The 12,460-nt window shown below is 44.3% G+C and overlaps 1 protein-coding gene across 1 annotated transcript in view; it reads right to left on the minus strand.

Moving 5' to 3' along the window:
- Positions 1-12,460, minus strand: part of LOC148896276 (eukaryotic translation initiation factor 3 subunit H) — a 58,918-nt gene that overhangs the window by 26,338 nt on the left and 20,120 nt on the right. The window contains exons 3-4 of the mRNA XM_088997723.1: positions 11,021-11,188; positions 9,853-9,952 (exon numbers count right to left, since the gene is read on the minus strand). Of these exons, the coding sequence (XP_088853849.1) occupies positions 9,853-9,952; positions 11,021-11,188 (268 nt within the window). The remainder of the gene's footprint in view (positions 1-9,852; positions 9,953-11,020; positions 11,189-12,460) is intronic.

The raw sequence follows: 12,460 nt of genomic DNA on the forward strand, positions 1-12,460 counted from the left end.
ACATTTGAAAAATACTATAAATACGAACTGTAATATGTTTTGTTTTCACCAATTTTATCATCAAAATTAACATTGGAGCACAAAAACACCTCTCTTTCTGTCTGTTCGGGGCGTGTTGGCACCTATCTCAGTTGTCTTTGGGGAGTAGGTAGGGCACATCCTGGACCAGTTGCTCACCAATCACAGGGCACACTAACTTTTCAAACCATCCTCTGCTTGCTTTAAAATCATACTCAAGACCATCGGTAGGATCATTTTTTCCCAAATCTTTCTGCATTTGCTTTGCCGCAAATTGTATCTTGGCTCAGACTGTCTCCTGCCAACTGCTTCTCATTGATGAATATAAGCAAACATTTCTCCACTTCCTCTAATACAGGGGTCACCAACCTTTTTGAAACCAAGAGCTACTTCTTGGGAATTATTAATGCGAAGGGCTACCAGTTTGATACATACTTAAATAAATTGCCAGAAATAGCCAATTTGCTCAATTTACCTTCAAATCTATGTTATTATTAATAATTAGTGATATTTCTCTATGTGAAGAAACTGATCATGTTAAATGATTTCTCCCAATAAATATATAAAGAGATTAAAATCAATATGCAACACTTTATTTTATATTTTCTTTAAGCGAAACTTTTTCAAATGATCACTTTTGTAGGAAAAGAAAAAGTCTCATTTGAACTAACCACTTACACTTTTTGACAAATCATGCACTACTTTGGGAAGGACGCCCCTGGCATGCAAAGTCCATAGCACTTTGGATGAAAACATCATATCCAGTGTTTCTATGAATCAATTAAATACAAAAATCGAAAAAAAATCGAAAAAATTAACAGCCAGATTTTTAAATAATTTATATCACACTTTGAACTGGACACCAAATCTGTTATCTGTTTCTTTGTCAGTTAGTGGGAAGCCTGGCATTGCATGCTTTTCACCAGTGTGTTGTACTCTGGTGTGTAACTTGACACTGAGACTCTGAGTGAGTCTTGTAGATGTGCATCAGTGAGCCGTGTTCTGTGTTTGTTTTGATGAAATTCATATCAGAAAAGGCTGATTCACAAAGATAAGTTGAACCAAACAGGCTTGCAACCTTCATAGCTGCTGTGCATACACCACTGTACTTTTCTGTGTCAATAAAGCACCAAAAAGTTGGTGCAGTCTGATGGGCTTTGAGGGGGAGGTGATTTTGCAGTGTTACAATTTCCATCTCTAGCTGTTCAGCATCCAGGCTGACGCGAGAGTACTTTTCTGCAACTCTGTCAAAGGCCTCAGATGCAGAAGCATTGTCTTTTAGCATCATCTGCACAGAGGGAAAGTGCAGCACCTTTTTTCTCTGTAAGTGCACAGAGAAAATGTTTATCTTAGCTTTAAATGCATTTAAAGAACTAATCATATCAGTAATGGTTTTACCTTTGCCTTACAGCTCACAGTTCAAACTGTTCAGTTTCCCAGTAATGTCTGTCAAAAATGCAAGATCAAGTGTCCACTCAGTGTCCTCCAGCAGCGAGGTGTCCTCACCTCTGGACTGCATGAACTCTTTGATTTCACCCAAAAGTGACAAAAAACGAAGCAAAATCCGTCCCCTGCTGAGCCATCGTATTTCTGTGTGTAGTAGCAGGTCACCATATTCAGCTGACAGCTCCTCCAAAAGTTCCTTGAATGTTCTGTGCTGTTTAGCTTTGGAGCGGATGCTGTTAATGATCTTTACGACGGGAGTCATTACGTGCTCAAAGCCGATCACTTTTGCACACAAGGCCTGCTGGTGAATAATGCAGTGGTAATGCAGAAAGTTTGGGAAGTTTAAGTCACCTTTACAGAGAGCGATGAATCCTGTGTGTCGGCAAACCATAGCAGGAGCCCCATCTGTAGTCATTGATACTAGCTTTTCCAGCGGCACCTTTTTCTCCACCAAAAACTCCTTGACCGCGTTATAGATGTCAACTCCCCTCGTAGTTGTCTTCAGGGGTAGTATTGTCATTAGTTCTTCTTTGGTGGAGAAATCATCAACACTATCCGGATGAAGACCATCAGCTGCGCCGTACTGCTACTGTCCACCGACTCGTCACACTGGATGCTAAACCACCTGCATCTCGCCAGATCCCGGTCGAGCTGGTCTGCCAAGTTCCCAGACATCGCCGAAACTCTTCTTACCATTGTAGTTGCGCCGAGTTGAACATCGGAGAGAGTGGAGAGTACATCGGTTCCATACTTCTCGTCTTTAAGTATAGTTTTAGCAATTAACATCATTGCTTCCTTGACAACCTCCCCGTCTGAAAAAGCTTTCTTTTTCTTTATCAAGAATTCCGTAGCTCTAAACGAGGCTTCTGTTGCTTTTTGGGAGTTTTTATCCGGTCTCGTGAAAAAACACTGCTGTTTGCGCAACGCTGCTTTTAACTCACGGGATTTTTCCGCTCGTAGTGCGCTGCCCGGTGGGTAGTTAGCATGGTAGCTTTTGTGACACGTTGTGAAATGTCTCTCCACATTGTGCCGCTTTGCCGTCGCCACAGTCGCCCCGCAAATAATACACACGCAGGATCCTTTCACAGTGGTTTGCATGTAATTTTCTCCATGCGTGCATAGAAATAGTATCGATATAACCGGGACTATCGATATATCCGATATCGATATAACGAGACTTTACTGTATTGCATTGGTTTATTGTAGTTTATGTTAAGCGTTTCACCATTTGCCACACTTATGAATTAATTTTCATTCTTCAATATGTATACATCATTATTGTCAATTTAAACATAATATAGTATTATAGTATCTAGGATGTAAATGCTTGAAAGAGCAAACACATGAAATGATAAAGATAAAGCAGTTTCAGAAAAATAAAAATACCTTACCACATATGTGCTGTAGGCTGCCATATCTATATTTCTCAAGAATGTATCAAATAAAAGTTTTTCACATTTCTAAGAATAGTTTATACACAAATATATACATATGTACAGTGTGATTGTCATTCAAAATGTTCAAGCAGTTTGCTTCCTTTCCTCACCAGCATCTCCAGCACAGTAAGTCTCGCTTTACGCTTTTGCTGCGAGAAAGGTTTGCCGATGTCTCCTTCATGCGGCATTGTAGATCTCCACAGTGACTGATCTTTCCAGCCATGCCCATCTAACAGTTTTTGATCCCAGCACTCTTGTCAATTTCCCTCACTCGATCTTCATCATTGTTTTCCAACACTTTCGCCATCATACACAACGTTGCTTGAGTAGATCGCGCTATCTACCTATGTCTCACACGCCATTACCACCAGCTAACTGTCGAGTTACACTACTATGCTAAGGGCCTTGTGTAACTGGCGGGTATATGGTATTTGGTTGCCATGACAACAAAAATATAATTTATTTGGTCTTGTTGTTCCGTAAAAGTGTTTAACGTTTTTAACCTTTATGTGTGATTCATAAAATTGTCTTCAAAACTTTATTTATAAGGTTTAGTCATTATCACTTCTGCTTCCATGTCATGTGTTTCGATGAACGAGAGTAACTGCTAGAGAGAGAGAGAACAACAGTCTAAAGTCTACATAATCTACTTTCAGTTAATAAGGTGCACACGGTACGTTATTAATTTGCTTATTTACTGTATGCCTTGTCGAACTTATTGAAATATTAATTGTCATTTTTAAATGTCCTTTATAGTTTTCACGGTCTTCCAAGTGTACGAAGCGTCATCCTTGACCGAGGTAGATACAGCTTGTGAAAACCGATGGGGAAAGCATGGAAAGGGTAAAATTCGATTTACCGCAAATCCGATAGTGTCTGTGTAATCTTGGAGCCTGATTGATGGGATGTTTTAACCTTGCAGTCTACATTCTGCCTTTGAACTATCAATAAAGTTGAAACAATGGGCATGCTCGGAACACCTCACCAGGGAGGCGTCCTGGGGCATCCTAATCAGATGTCCGAGCCACCTCATCTGGCTCCTCTCGATGTGGAGGAGAGGCGGCTCGACTTTGAGCCCCTCCCGGATGACCGAGCTTCTCACCTTATCTCTAAGGGCGAGCTCGGACACCCTACGGAGAAAGCTCATTTCGGCCGCTTGCATCCGGGATGTCGTTCTTTCGGACACAACCCATAGCTCGTGACCATAGATGAGGGTTGGGACGTAGATCGACCGGTAGATTGAGAGCTTTGCTTTTTGGCTCAGCTCCTTCTTCACCACGACAGATCGGTGCAAAGTCCGCATCACAGCAGATACCACACCGATCCGCCTGTCGACCTCTCGCTCCCTTACACGCCCATTCGTGAACAAGACTCCCAGATACTTAAACTCCTCCACTTGGGGACAAAATCTCCTCCCCGACCCCAAGAGGCCACTCCACCCTTTTCCGACTGAGAACCATTGTCTCAGATTTGGAGGTGCTGATTCTCATCGCAGCCGCTTTACATTCGGCTGCGAATCGCTCAAGAGAGAGTTGGAGAGCTCCACTTGAAGGCCCCAACAGTACCACATCATCTGCATAAAGCAAAGATGCTATACTGAGCCCACCAAAATGGAAACCTTCAAAACTTCGGTTGCTCCTAGAAATTCTGTCCATAAAGGTTATGAATAGAATCGGTGACAAAGGGCAGCCTTGGCGGAGCCCAACCCTCACTGGAAACGATTCCGACTTATTGTCGGCAATGCGAACCAGACTCTGACATCGGTCGTATAGGGACCGAACGGCCCGTATCAGGCGTTCCTGTACCCCATACTCCCGAAGCACCCTCCACAGAACTCCACGAGGGACACGGTCAAACGCTTTCTCCAAGTCCACAAAGCACATGTAGACAGGTTGGGTGAATTACCATCCACCCTCGAGGACCCTGCTATGGGTGTAGAGCTGGTCCACTGTTCCGCGGCCGGGACGAAAACCACACTGTTCCTCCTCAATCTGAGGCTCGACTTTCCGACGGACCCGCCCCTCTAGGACCCCTGAATAGACCTTTCCAGGGAGGCTGAGGAGTGTGATGCCTCTGTAGTTGGAACACACCCTCCGGTCCCCCCCTTTTTAAGAAGGGGGACCACCACCCCGATCTGCCAATCCAGAGGCACTCTCCCCGATGACTAAGCAATGTCGCAGAGGCGTGTCAGCCAGGACAGCCCCACAATATCCAGAGCCTTTAGGAACTCCGGTCGGATCTCATCTACCCCCGGGGCCTTGCCAACCGAGGAGCTTTTTAACCACCTCGGTGACTTCAGCCAGAGATTGGAGAGCCACCTCGGAGTCCCCTTACATTGCTTCCTCCAAGGAAGGCGTGTTGGTGGAGTTAAGGAGGTCTTCAAAGTACTCTGCCCACCGGTTCACGACGTCTCGAGTCAAGGTCAGCAGCGCCCCATCCTCACTGTACACAGTGTTAGTGGTGCACTGCTTTCCCCTCCTGAGACGCCGGATGGTGGACCAGAATTTCCTCGAAGCGGTCGGGAAGTCGGCTTCCATGACCTCACCGAACTCTTCACATGCCCGGCGACCACCGAGGCTGCATTCCGCTTGGCCATATAGGCCCGGTAGGACTCCTTCAGCTTTACGGCATCCCTTAGTACCAGCGAGTACGGGGGTTGCCGTCACGACAGGCACCAACCACCTTACAGCCACAACTCCGATTTGCCGCCTCAGCAAGGGAGGTACGGAACATGGTCCATTCGGACTCAATGTCACCCACCTCCCCCGGGACATGTGTAAAGTTCTGCCGGAGGTGGGAGTTGAAACTCCTTCTGACAGGGGATTCGGCCAGACGTTCCCAACAAACCCTCACTACACGTTTGGGTCTGCCAGGTCGGACTGGCATCTTCCCCCACCAACGGAGCCTACTCACCACCAGGTGGTGATCAGTTGACAGCTCCGCCCCTTTCTTCACTCGAATGTCCAAAACAGGAGGCAGCAAATCCGATGATACAACTATAAAGTCAATCATCGAACTGCGACGAAGCGTGTCCTGGTGCCACGTGCACATATGGATACCCTTATGTTTGTAAAGTGTTTGTTATAGACAATCCGTGTCGAGCACAGAAGTCCAATAACAAAACACCACTCCTGTTCTGATCGGGGTGGCCGTTCCTGACAATCACGCCCCTGCAGGTCTCACTGTCATTGCCCACAACATTGAAATCGCCCAGCAGGACAAAGGAGTCCCCAGGAGAAGTGCTCTCCAGCACAACCCCTAAGGTTTTCAAAAAGGATGGGTACACTGAAATGCTGTTTGGTGCATATGCACAGACAACAGTCAGAACCCGCCCCCCCACTCGAAGACGGAGGGCAGCAACCCTTTTGTCTACCAGGGTGAATCCCAACGTACAGGCAGCAATAAGTATGCCGACACCTGCTCTATGCCTCTCACCGTGGGCAAATCCAGAGTGGAAGAGAGTCGAACCCCTTTCGAGAGGGCTGGTAGCGGAACCCAGGCTGTGTGTGGAGGCAAGCCCAACTATGTCTAGTCGGAACTTTTCGACCTCGTGCACCAGCTCGGGCTCCTTCCCTGTAAGAGAGGTGACATTCCACGTCTCAAGAGCTAGCTTCTGCAGTCGAGTCAGACCGCCAGGGTCCCCGCCTTTGGCTGCCGACCAGCTCACAATGCACCCGACCCCTCTGGCCTCTCCCATGGGTGGTGAGCCCTTGAGAAGGGGGACCCACGTTGCCTCTTAGGGCTGAGCCCGATTGAAAAACACGAACGAGGTATGCGTTTGTGTGATTTAGTGGCCGAGCACGGCTATGCTAAGTAAACCATTGCTCCCATTCTCCGGAACAGAGAAGCTATCAAAGGTGCGTCTGTTGCAAAAGGTGTTTCCGTGCTCTCAAAGCGACGGTCTCGGGCAATCGAAGAAGTTGAGAGGCTTTTATTGTTAATTTGGATTCACGAAAAGCAGCTATCCGGCGACAGCGTGAGTAAAGCTATTTTAAGCGAGAAAGCACGGCTAATTCACGCTGATATCGCCATGCGCCAACCTGGAAATTCGGCGCTTATTGAGGATTTTAAAGCCACTAACGGATGGTACGAGAACATCTGAGGACGAGGAGGAGAAGGCAATGTTGGAAAAGGGGGATGATGTGCAGGATTTTACCGAACAGTTCCATCCAGAAAAGACCGGCTATGACAATCATCAACATGATGAAGTGATTATGTGATGCCTCAGCTTCGTAAGACCTTCCAAGTCAGAAAGCAACAGGTGTCAATTAAGAGATTTTTAATCAGCAAAAATGATGAGGAGTCTCCAAAGAAAAAAGAAGAGAAGCCACACCAGAGGTTAAGTTACCAACAGTCCTTATGGAAGGTGACTGTCCTTCCATAAGCCATCAACGACCATCAAAAAGGTAAATACAACTATTTTACAGCACGGTTTATTTCTTTAATTACAGTCCTCATGGAATTATGCCTCTCTTCGTGACTATGAAATAATGCAGTGTATTTCTTTCATTACAATAAAATATCACATTTATTATACATAGAATAAGGTATGTTGTGTGTAGTTTTAAGGCTTATTTAGTTAAAAACTATATTTTATGGAAACCCTGGAACAGATTATTCAAATTTTTATGGTTTCCTATGGGATTTTTTTTTTTGAGATACACACTTTTCGCCTTACACACTCTGTCTGGGAACCAATTAAGTTCGTAAGTTGAGGTCTCACTGTACAGGTATATGAACAAAAATAAAGTGTAACAAAATGTCTCACAAAATTAGGACTACAGTGGTACCTCGATTCTCGAACACCTCACAGTTCAAACAAATCGGAGTTCGAACAAAATATTCGAGATATTCTTGCTTCGGCGTTCGAACACCAATCGGTGTTCGAATGCCAATACGACGCGTGAGTGCGTAGGCGAGGGTGGGGTGCTGAGCAGCGGAGGGGTGTATCGCTCTGTTCGTGACCAACTGTTGTCGCTAGCGGACGTGCTGCGTTTTGCTCTAGCGTTTAATATAGGTGTACGAAGAGTTTTAGCCCCTAATCATGCCTCCAAAGAAAGTAAGTGCTGCTAAAAGTGAAAAGGAAAAGTAGCATGTACAACTATTGCATTTAAGAAAGAAATAATCGCTAAAAAATGTGCGAGTGTCTGATCTGGCTAGGGAATACAGCATGGCGAAATCTACGATCAGTACGATATTAAAGAATAAGGAGGCTGTGAAATCTAGTGATGTGGCTGTGTGAGTGAGAGCAAGTGTCATTGGATAGATATATGAAGAGAAAAGAACATCCTGTAGCCGAGTCATCCGTAGCTGTCACGTTCCGAGCGAGAGTGACGGCAGCTGACTCGTCGGAACGTAGTGCAATGTTTGAGATCCCAAAGCAGGCATGTACTAACCAAGCAGGATGTTTATTCACAAATAAAAGAAAACACAGCGAGTAAGAAGGCCAGGTGTGATCCGACCCGCTTACTACGCCAAAAAGCAAATGGCACACGAGGGTGCAAAATTACGCAATCCCGGAAGATGACATAAATTTACGAGACGCAGGGAAAATACCTCGGACCGGATATACTCGCGCATCGAAGGAAGAGTCCAGGTACGGTGGCGAGTTGAGTCAATCATCCGGCATTGGCGAGGTGATCGCGAACCGTATAAATGCCCTGCGTCCGTGATTAAAGAATTGACAGCTGCTGGAGAACGGCTGGGAGAGGCAAGGTTTTTAGCACGATAACAGGTAAAGGCACATGCCATGATCTCCAAAATTCAACTGTAAATGAAAAACTGTTTGCAATTCCAGTAAAACTCATGCCATTAGAGTCACTTACATGTCACCCTCTTGAATTAAATGAGAATAAATAGCAGCAACTGTTTTTCACTTAAAAAAAGGTGTCTCTTGAAAGTCTCACAAGGAGCAGATGAGAGCAGCGAAACACACATAAATAAAAATCGATCAGCTTCTTCGCAAACTTGTTAAAGATCCTGTTTATGACACTGAGACCGTCCATCTTAAATATTGTTCATTCATCAGTACCCTTTGACATTGTGCCAGCAGCATTTTGAGTCTGCTATTGTTTGCACCCTTCTTAAGCACCCAGACTACAAGACAATTGTTTTGTAAATATAGGCCTGTTTCTAATCTTCTGATTATTTCGAAGTCTTGAAAAAGTCATTCCGCAAGAGCTTAATAACTAAACGGTTTCTAATAATCATTTTGACCCATTAAGTCAACCCATTAAGACATGATTTTCACCAACTGAGCTGCACAAGATCCAGGTTGACCACTGAGGCATTGCTATTAACAATTTCACTGCCAGGGTTTTTGTCATTGTCACTCGAGTTCCAGGATATTGAGTTTTAGGGCTACATAAACATCCAATGCAGTGTCAGAAACTTTACACTCGGCTTTAACAACAGCTGAAGCTGGAACTAAGCGCTAACATGAAAAAAGGGAAATGCTGCCCCTTGTGGAAAGGAAAAAAACCTTGCCAGAGACCATGGGGAGCGCTTTATCTTCACGCAAAGAAGAAAAAAAACACTGAAACAATTAGGGACTGGCGCTCTGTCATATTTTCAATTGCTGAATGAATTTGTGAAGGGCAGTGAATGAGTGAAGATCTCTTCATCGACGAGTGAGTTAAGGAATCTCGACGCATCCTTTTCATCTTGTTAAATGGACTATTATACCATTCAAACGAACATTGTATAGTACAATATTGTGAGAAATGTTGCCCACTCAGGATCCATTCCAGCCTAATCATACTGCAAAGGGTAGTATTCTTCCATCTGCAGGCTCTCGAAGGTTTCTCATTTTTTATCAAAACAGATTTTGAGTCTTTCCTTGAATTCAAGACCAAAATGACTCAACCTCTCGATTCGTTTATAAGTCGAGTGCGATAGACTCAGGAGAGCACTTGATGTTCATTATAACATGTATTTACATTGAACTACAAACCCTTCAGGTGTGAAATCTTTTTCTTTGCAGATCTCCATGAGTTTCGGAGTGAGTCTGTAGGCCTTCAGAGACAGGGAGCCTTGGGCTGTCTTTATGGGGTCTGAAGTGGGGGAAAAGGAGAGAGATGCTCAACATTTTCCCTCAAACGGTAAAGTTCAGGAAATCATGGTACAGACGCTCCCCACCTTACCAACGAGATACGTTCGGAGTGATCGTTCGTAAGATGAATTTGTTCGCAAGTTGCTTCAGGGGTATATTTTGTATGGAATGTATGCAGTGTCGAATACTGAACAGGGATTTCCTCCCCGTCCACATACTCTACACAGCCAATCTTTTTAGTTCATCTCTCTCACATTGGACATGCACCAACAATGAACATTTCGGAATCCTCCATGATTTCTATGTGGGAGAAATAGTAAAATTGCAAGGTGTTCAAATACTTATTTTCTTCACTGCATAAGTCAGAGAGCCGCATTGAACCAGCCATAGAGCCGCATGCGGGTCGCGAGCCGTGGGTGTACAACCCCTGATCCACAGTCACAATCAGACCATGGGAGAGTTTGGATTATTCAATCAGCCTGCCATGTATGTTTTTGGAATGTGGCAGGAAAACGATGTCCATGGAGAAAACCCACACAGGCACGGAGGGAACATCCAAATTCCACACAGAAAGGCTGCTTGTTAGATCTCAGTTGATCACAATACTGTATATTGCTCGACAGACTAAAAGAATGTGGTGGACTCACTGGCACGGTATTAAATGGTATGGTATTAATTTTCTTACTCATTTGGAGAGAATGTTCATCAAATCAATGACTGGATCGACAAGATTTTTTTTCAACTCAATCCATACAAAAATTAAAAGGACCAGGTTCAGCAGCGATTAGTTGTTATGCTCCCGACCTATGCCTCAAACTCCCAACGCCCAAATACGCCAGGTTTGCAGAAACATTGCATTCATTTAAATTAGGACTGAACACATCAGTTTATTGCAGCATTATTATTATTTTGTTTTTCTACTTTCATTCCTTTCATCACTTTGCTGCTGTGAAATGTAAATTTCTCCACTGTGAGACTAATAAAGGCATATCCAATCCAATCCAATTATACGAATTCTCACTTATTCTGTTTTAAATGTTCATTTGAAGGCTGAGTAAAATCTACTTACCATAGATAAGCACAACAGACTCCTCGATGGCATGCTGGTAGCTGAACTGGGAGTCAAGCAGGGCTCGGCTGACAAATGAACCGTAGTAGGTGGACTGATACCATCCCACATGCAGATGGTCAATGTTTACATGACGCAGAGAACGCATCATCTCCATCTGGTACTGGACTGTAAGCAGAAACATGATAGATATTGCTCAGACCGAACAAGCTTGTATTTTAATGCTTTAATGAGTTTGGACATTTTTCCTTCTTGGATTTGATCTCCGCCTGGAGCTGCAAAGGGAGGGGGGAAAGAACATTGGTTCTAATAACTAACTAAAAATATGCAAAATAAATAAAACATAAAGAGAAGGCTTTATTTAATCTGTTATCAAGTGATGTGTGGTCTGATTTTATGTCTTTACACCAGAGAAATTCCCTCCACTTCATCCACAAATATTGTTTGCCTCCATTGAACAAAAGCGAGTAGACAATAATTTCGATACAGATGAGGAGAAATACAACAAATCTTGCTGCCATGTCAATGTTAAGTAACAGTCACAGCAAGTAAAGAAAACAGCATGTGCATACAGAGTAGACTTGATAAATCAGGGCATTGGGCAGCTGTGTCCGCTCTAAATAGGCCTCAACCTGGAAAGTAAATCCTTCTTCTGAGGCGGTTTTTAACAAGTCTAAAACAAAGAGGTGGAAAAGGAGAACACGGAATGCGGTGGTTGGGGTTATTTGAAGATTGTGCTGAGGAACAGAAAGAAATTATACATATGATCGTGTTTTTTTTTCAGGGAAAAAAAAAAAAAAAAAAAAAAAAAAAAAAATCAGGCAAAAGGCAGAGTGACAGGTTTTTCTACATGGCTGTAGCTCCATTGGTTCCCAGCGGCGACGTCCAACAATGACAGCATGATATCCCATGATTTACTGCCATGTGGATGAGTTGTGCATCTTCTGAGCCTTGCCCAGCACACCCCTCTGTTTTATCATGTGGATTACTATTTGATCCGTCTAATCAAGCGCTTGCCTAGATCAATGTTTGTGTTTACTTTGCCATTTAGTGTGTGTGAGTGTGAGAGTGTGTGTGTGTGTGCGTCTGAGCAGCCCTATTCAGGGTCCGCACTGCTCACCCCTTATAGGGTAAGGGTTTAGAAAAGGTGACCTAAACATTGTTTGTTCCACCACACCCGGGTGGCCCATCGCAGCCACCAAGGCATCCCCCCTCTGCGGTCGAAAATGAAATATAATCAAACCCATGACTATGAACCTTGGCTTCCTGGAATATTCTCACCCACCTCAATGAAGACGAACTACCCTCATTGCACATGAGCTCAGGAGGTACATCGATACACTCAGTGAGACTCGGTTCTCAGGTGAGGATTCACTCATTGAAGATGGTGAGGGCTACACCTTCTTCTGGAAGGGTCTCCCAGAGAATGAGTGAAGACTC

The sequence above is a fragment of the Hippocampus bargibanti genome, linkage group LG06, assembly GCF_051943395.1.
Source record: "Hippocampus bargibanti isolate YZ-2025 linkage group LG06, ASM5194339v1, whole genome shotgun sequence".
Taxonomy (NCBI): Eukaryota; Metazoa; Chordata; class Actinopteri; order Syngnathiformes; family Syngnathidae; genus Hippocampus; species Hippocampus bargibanti.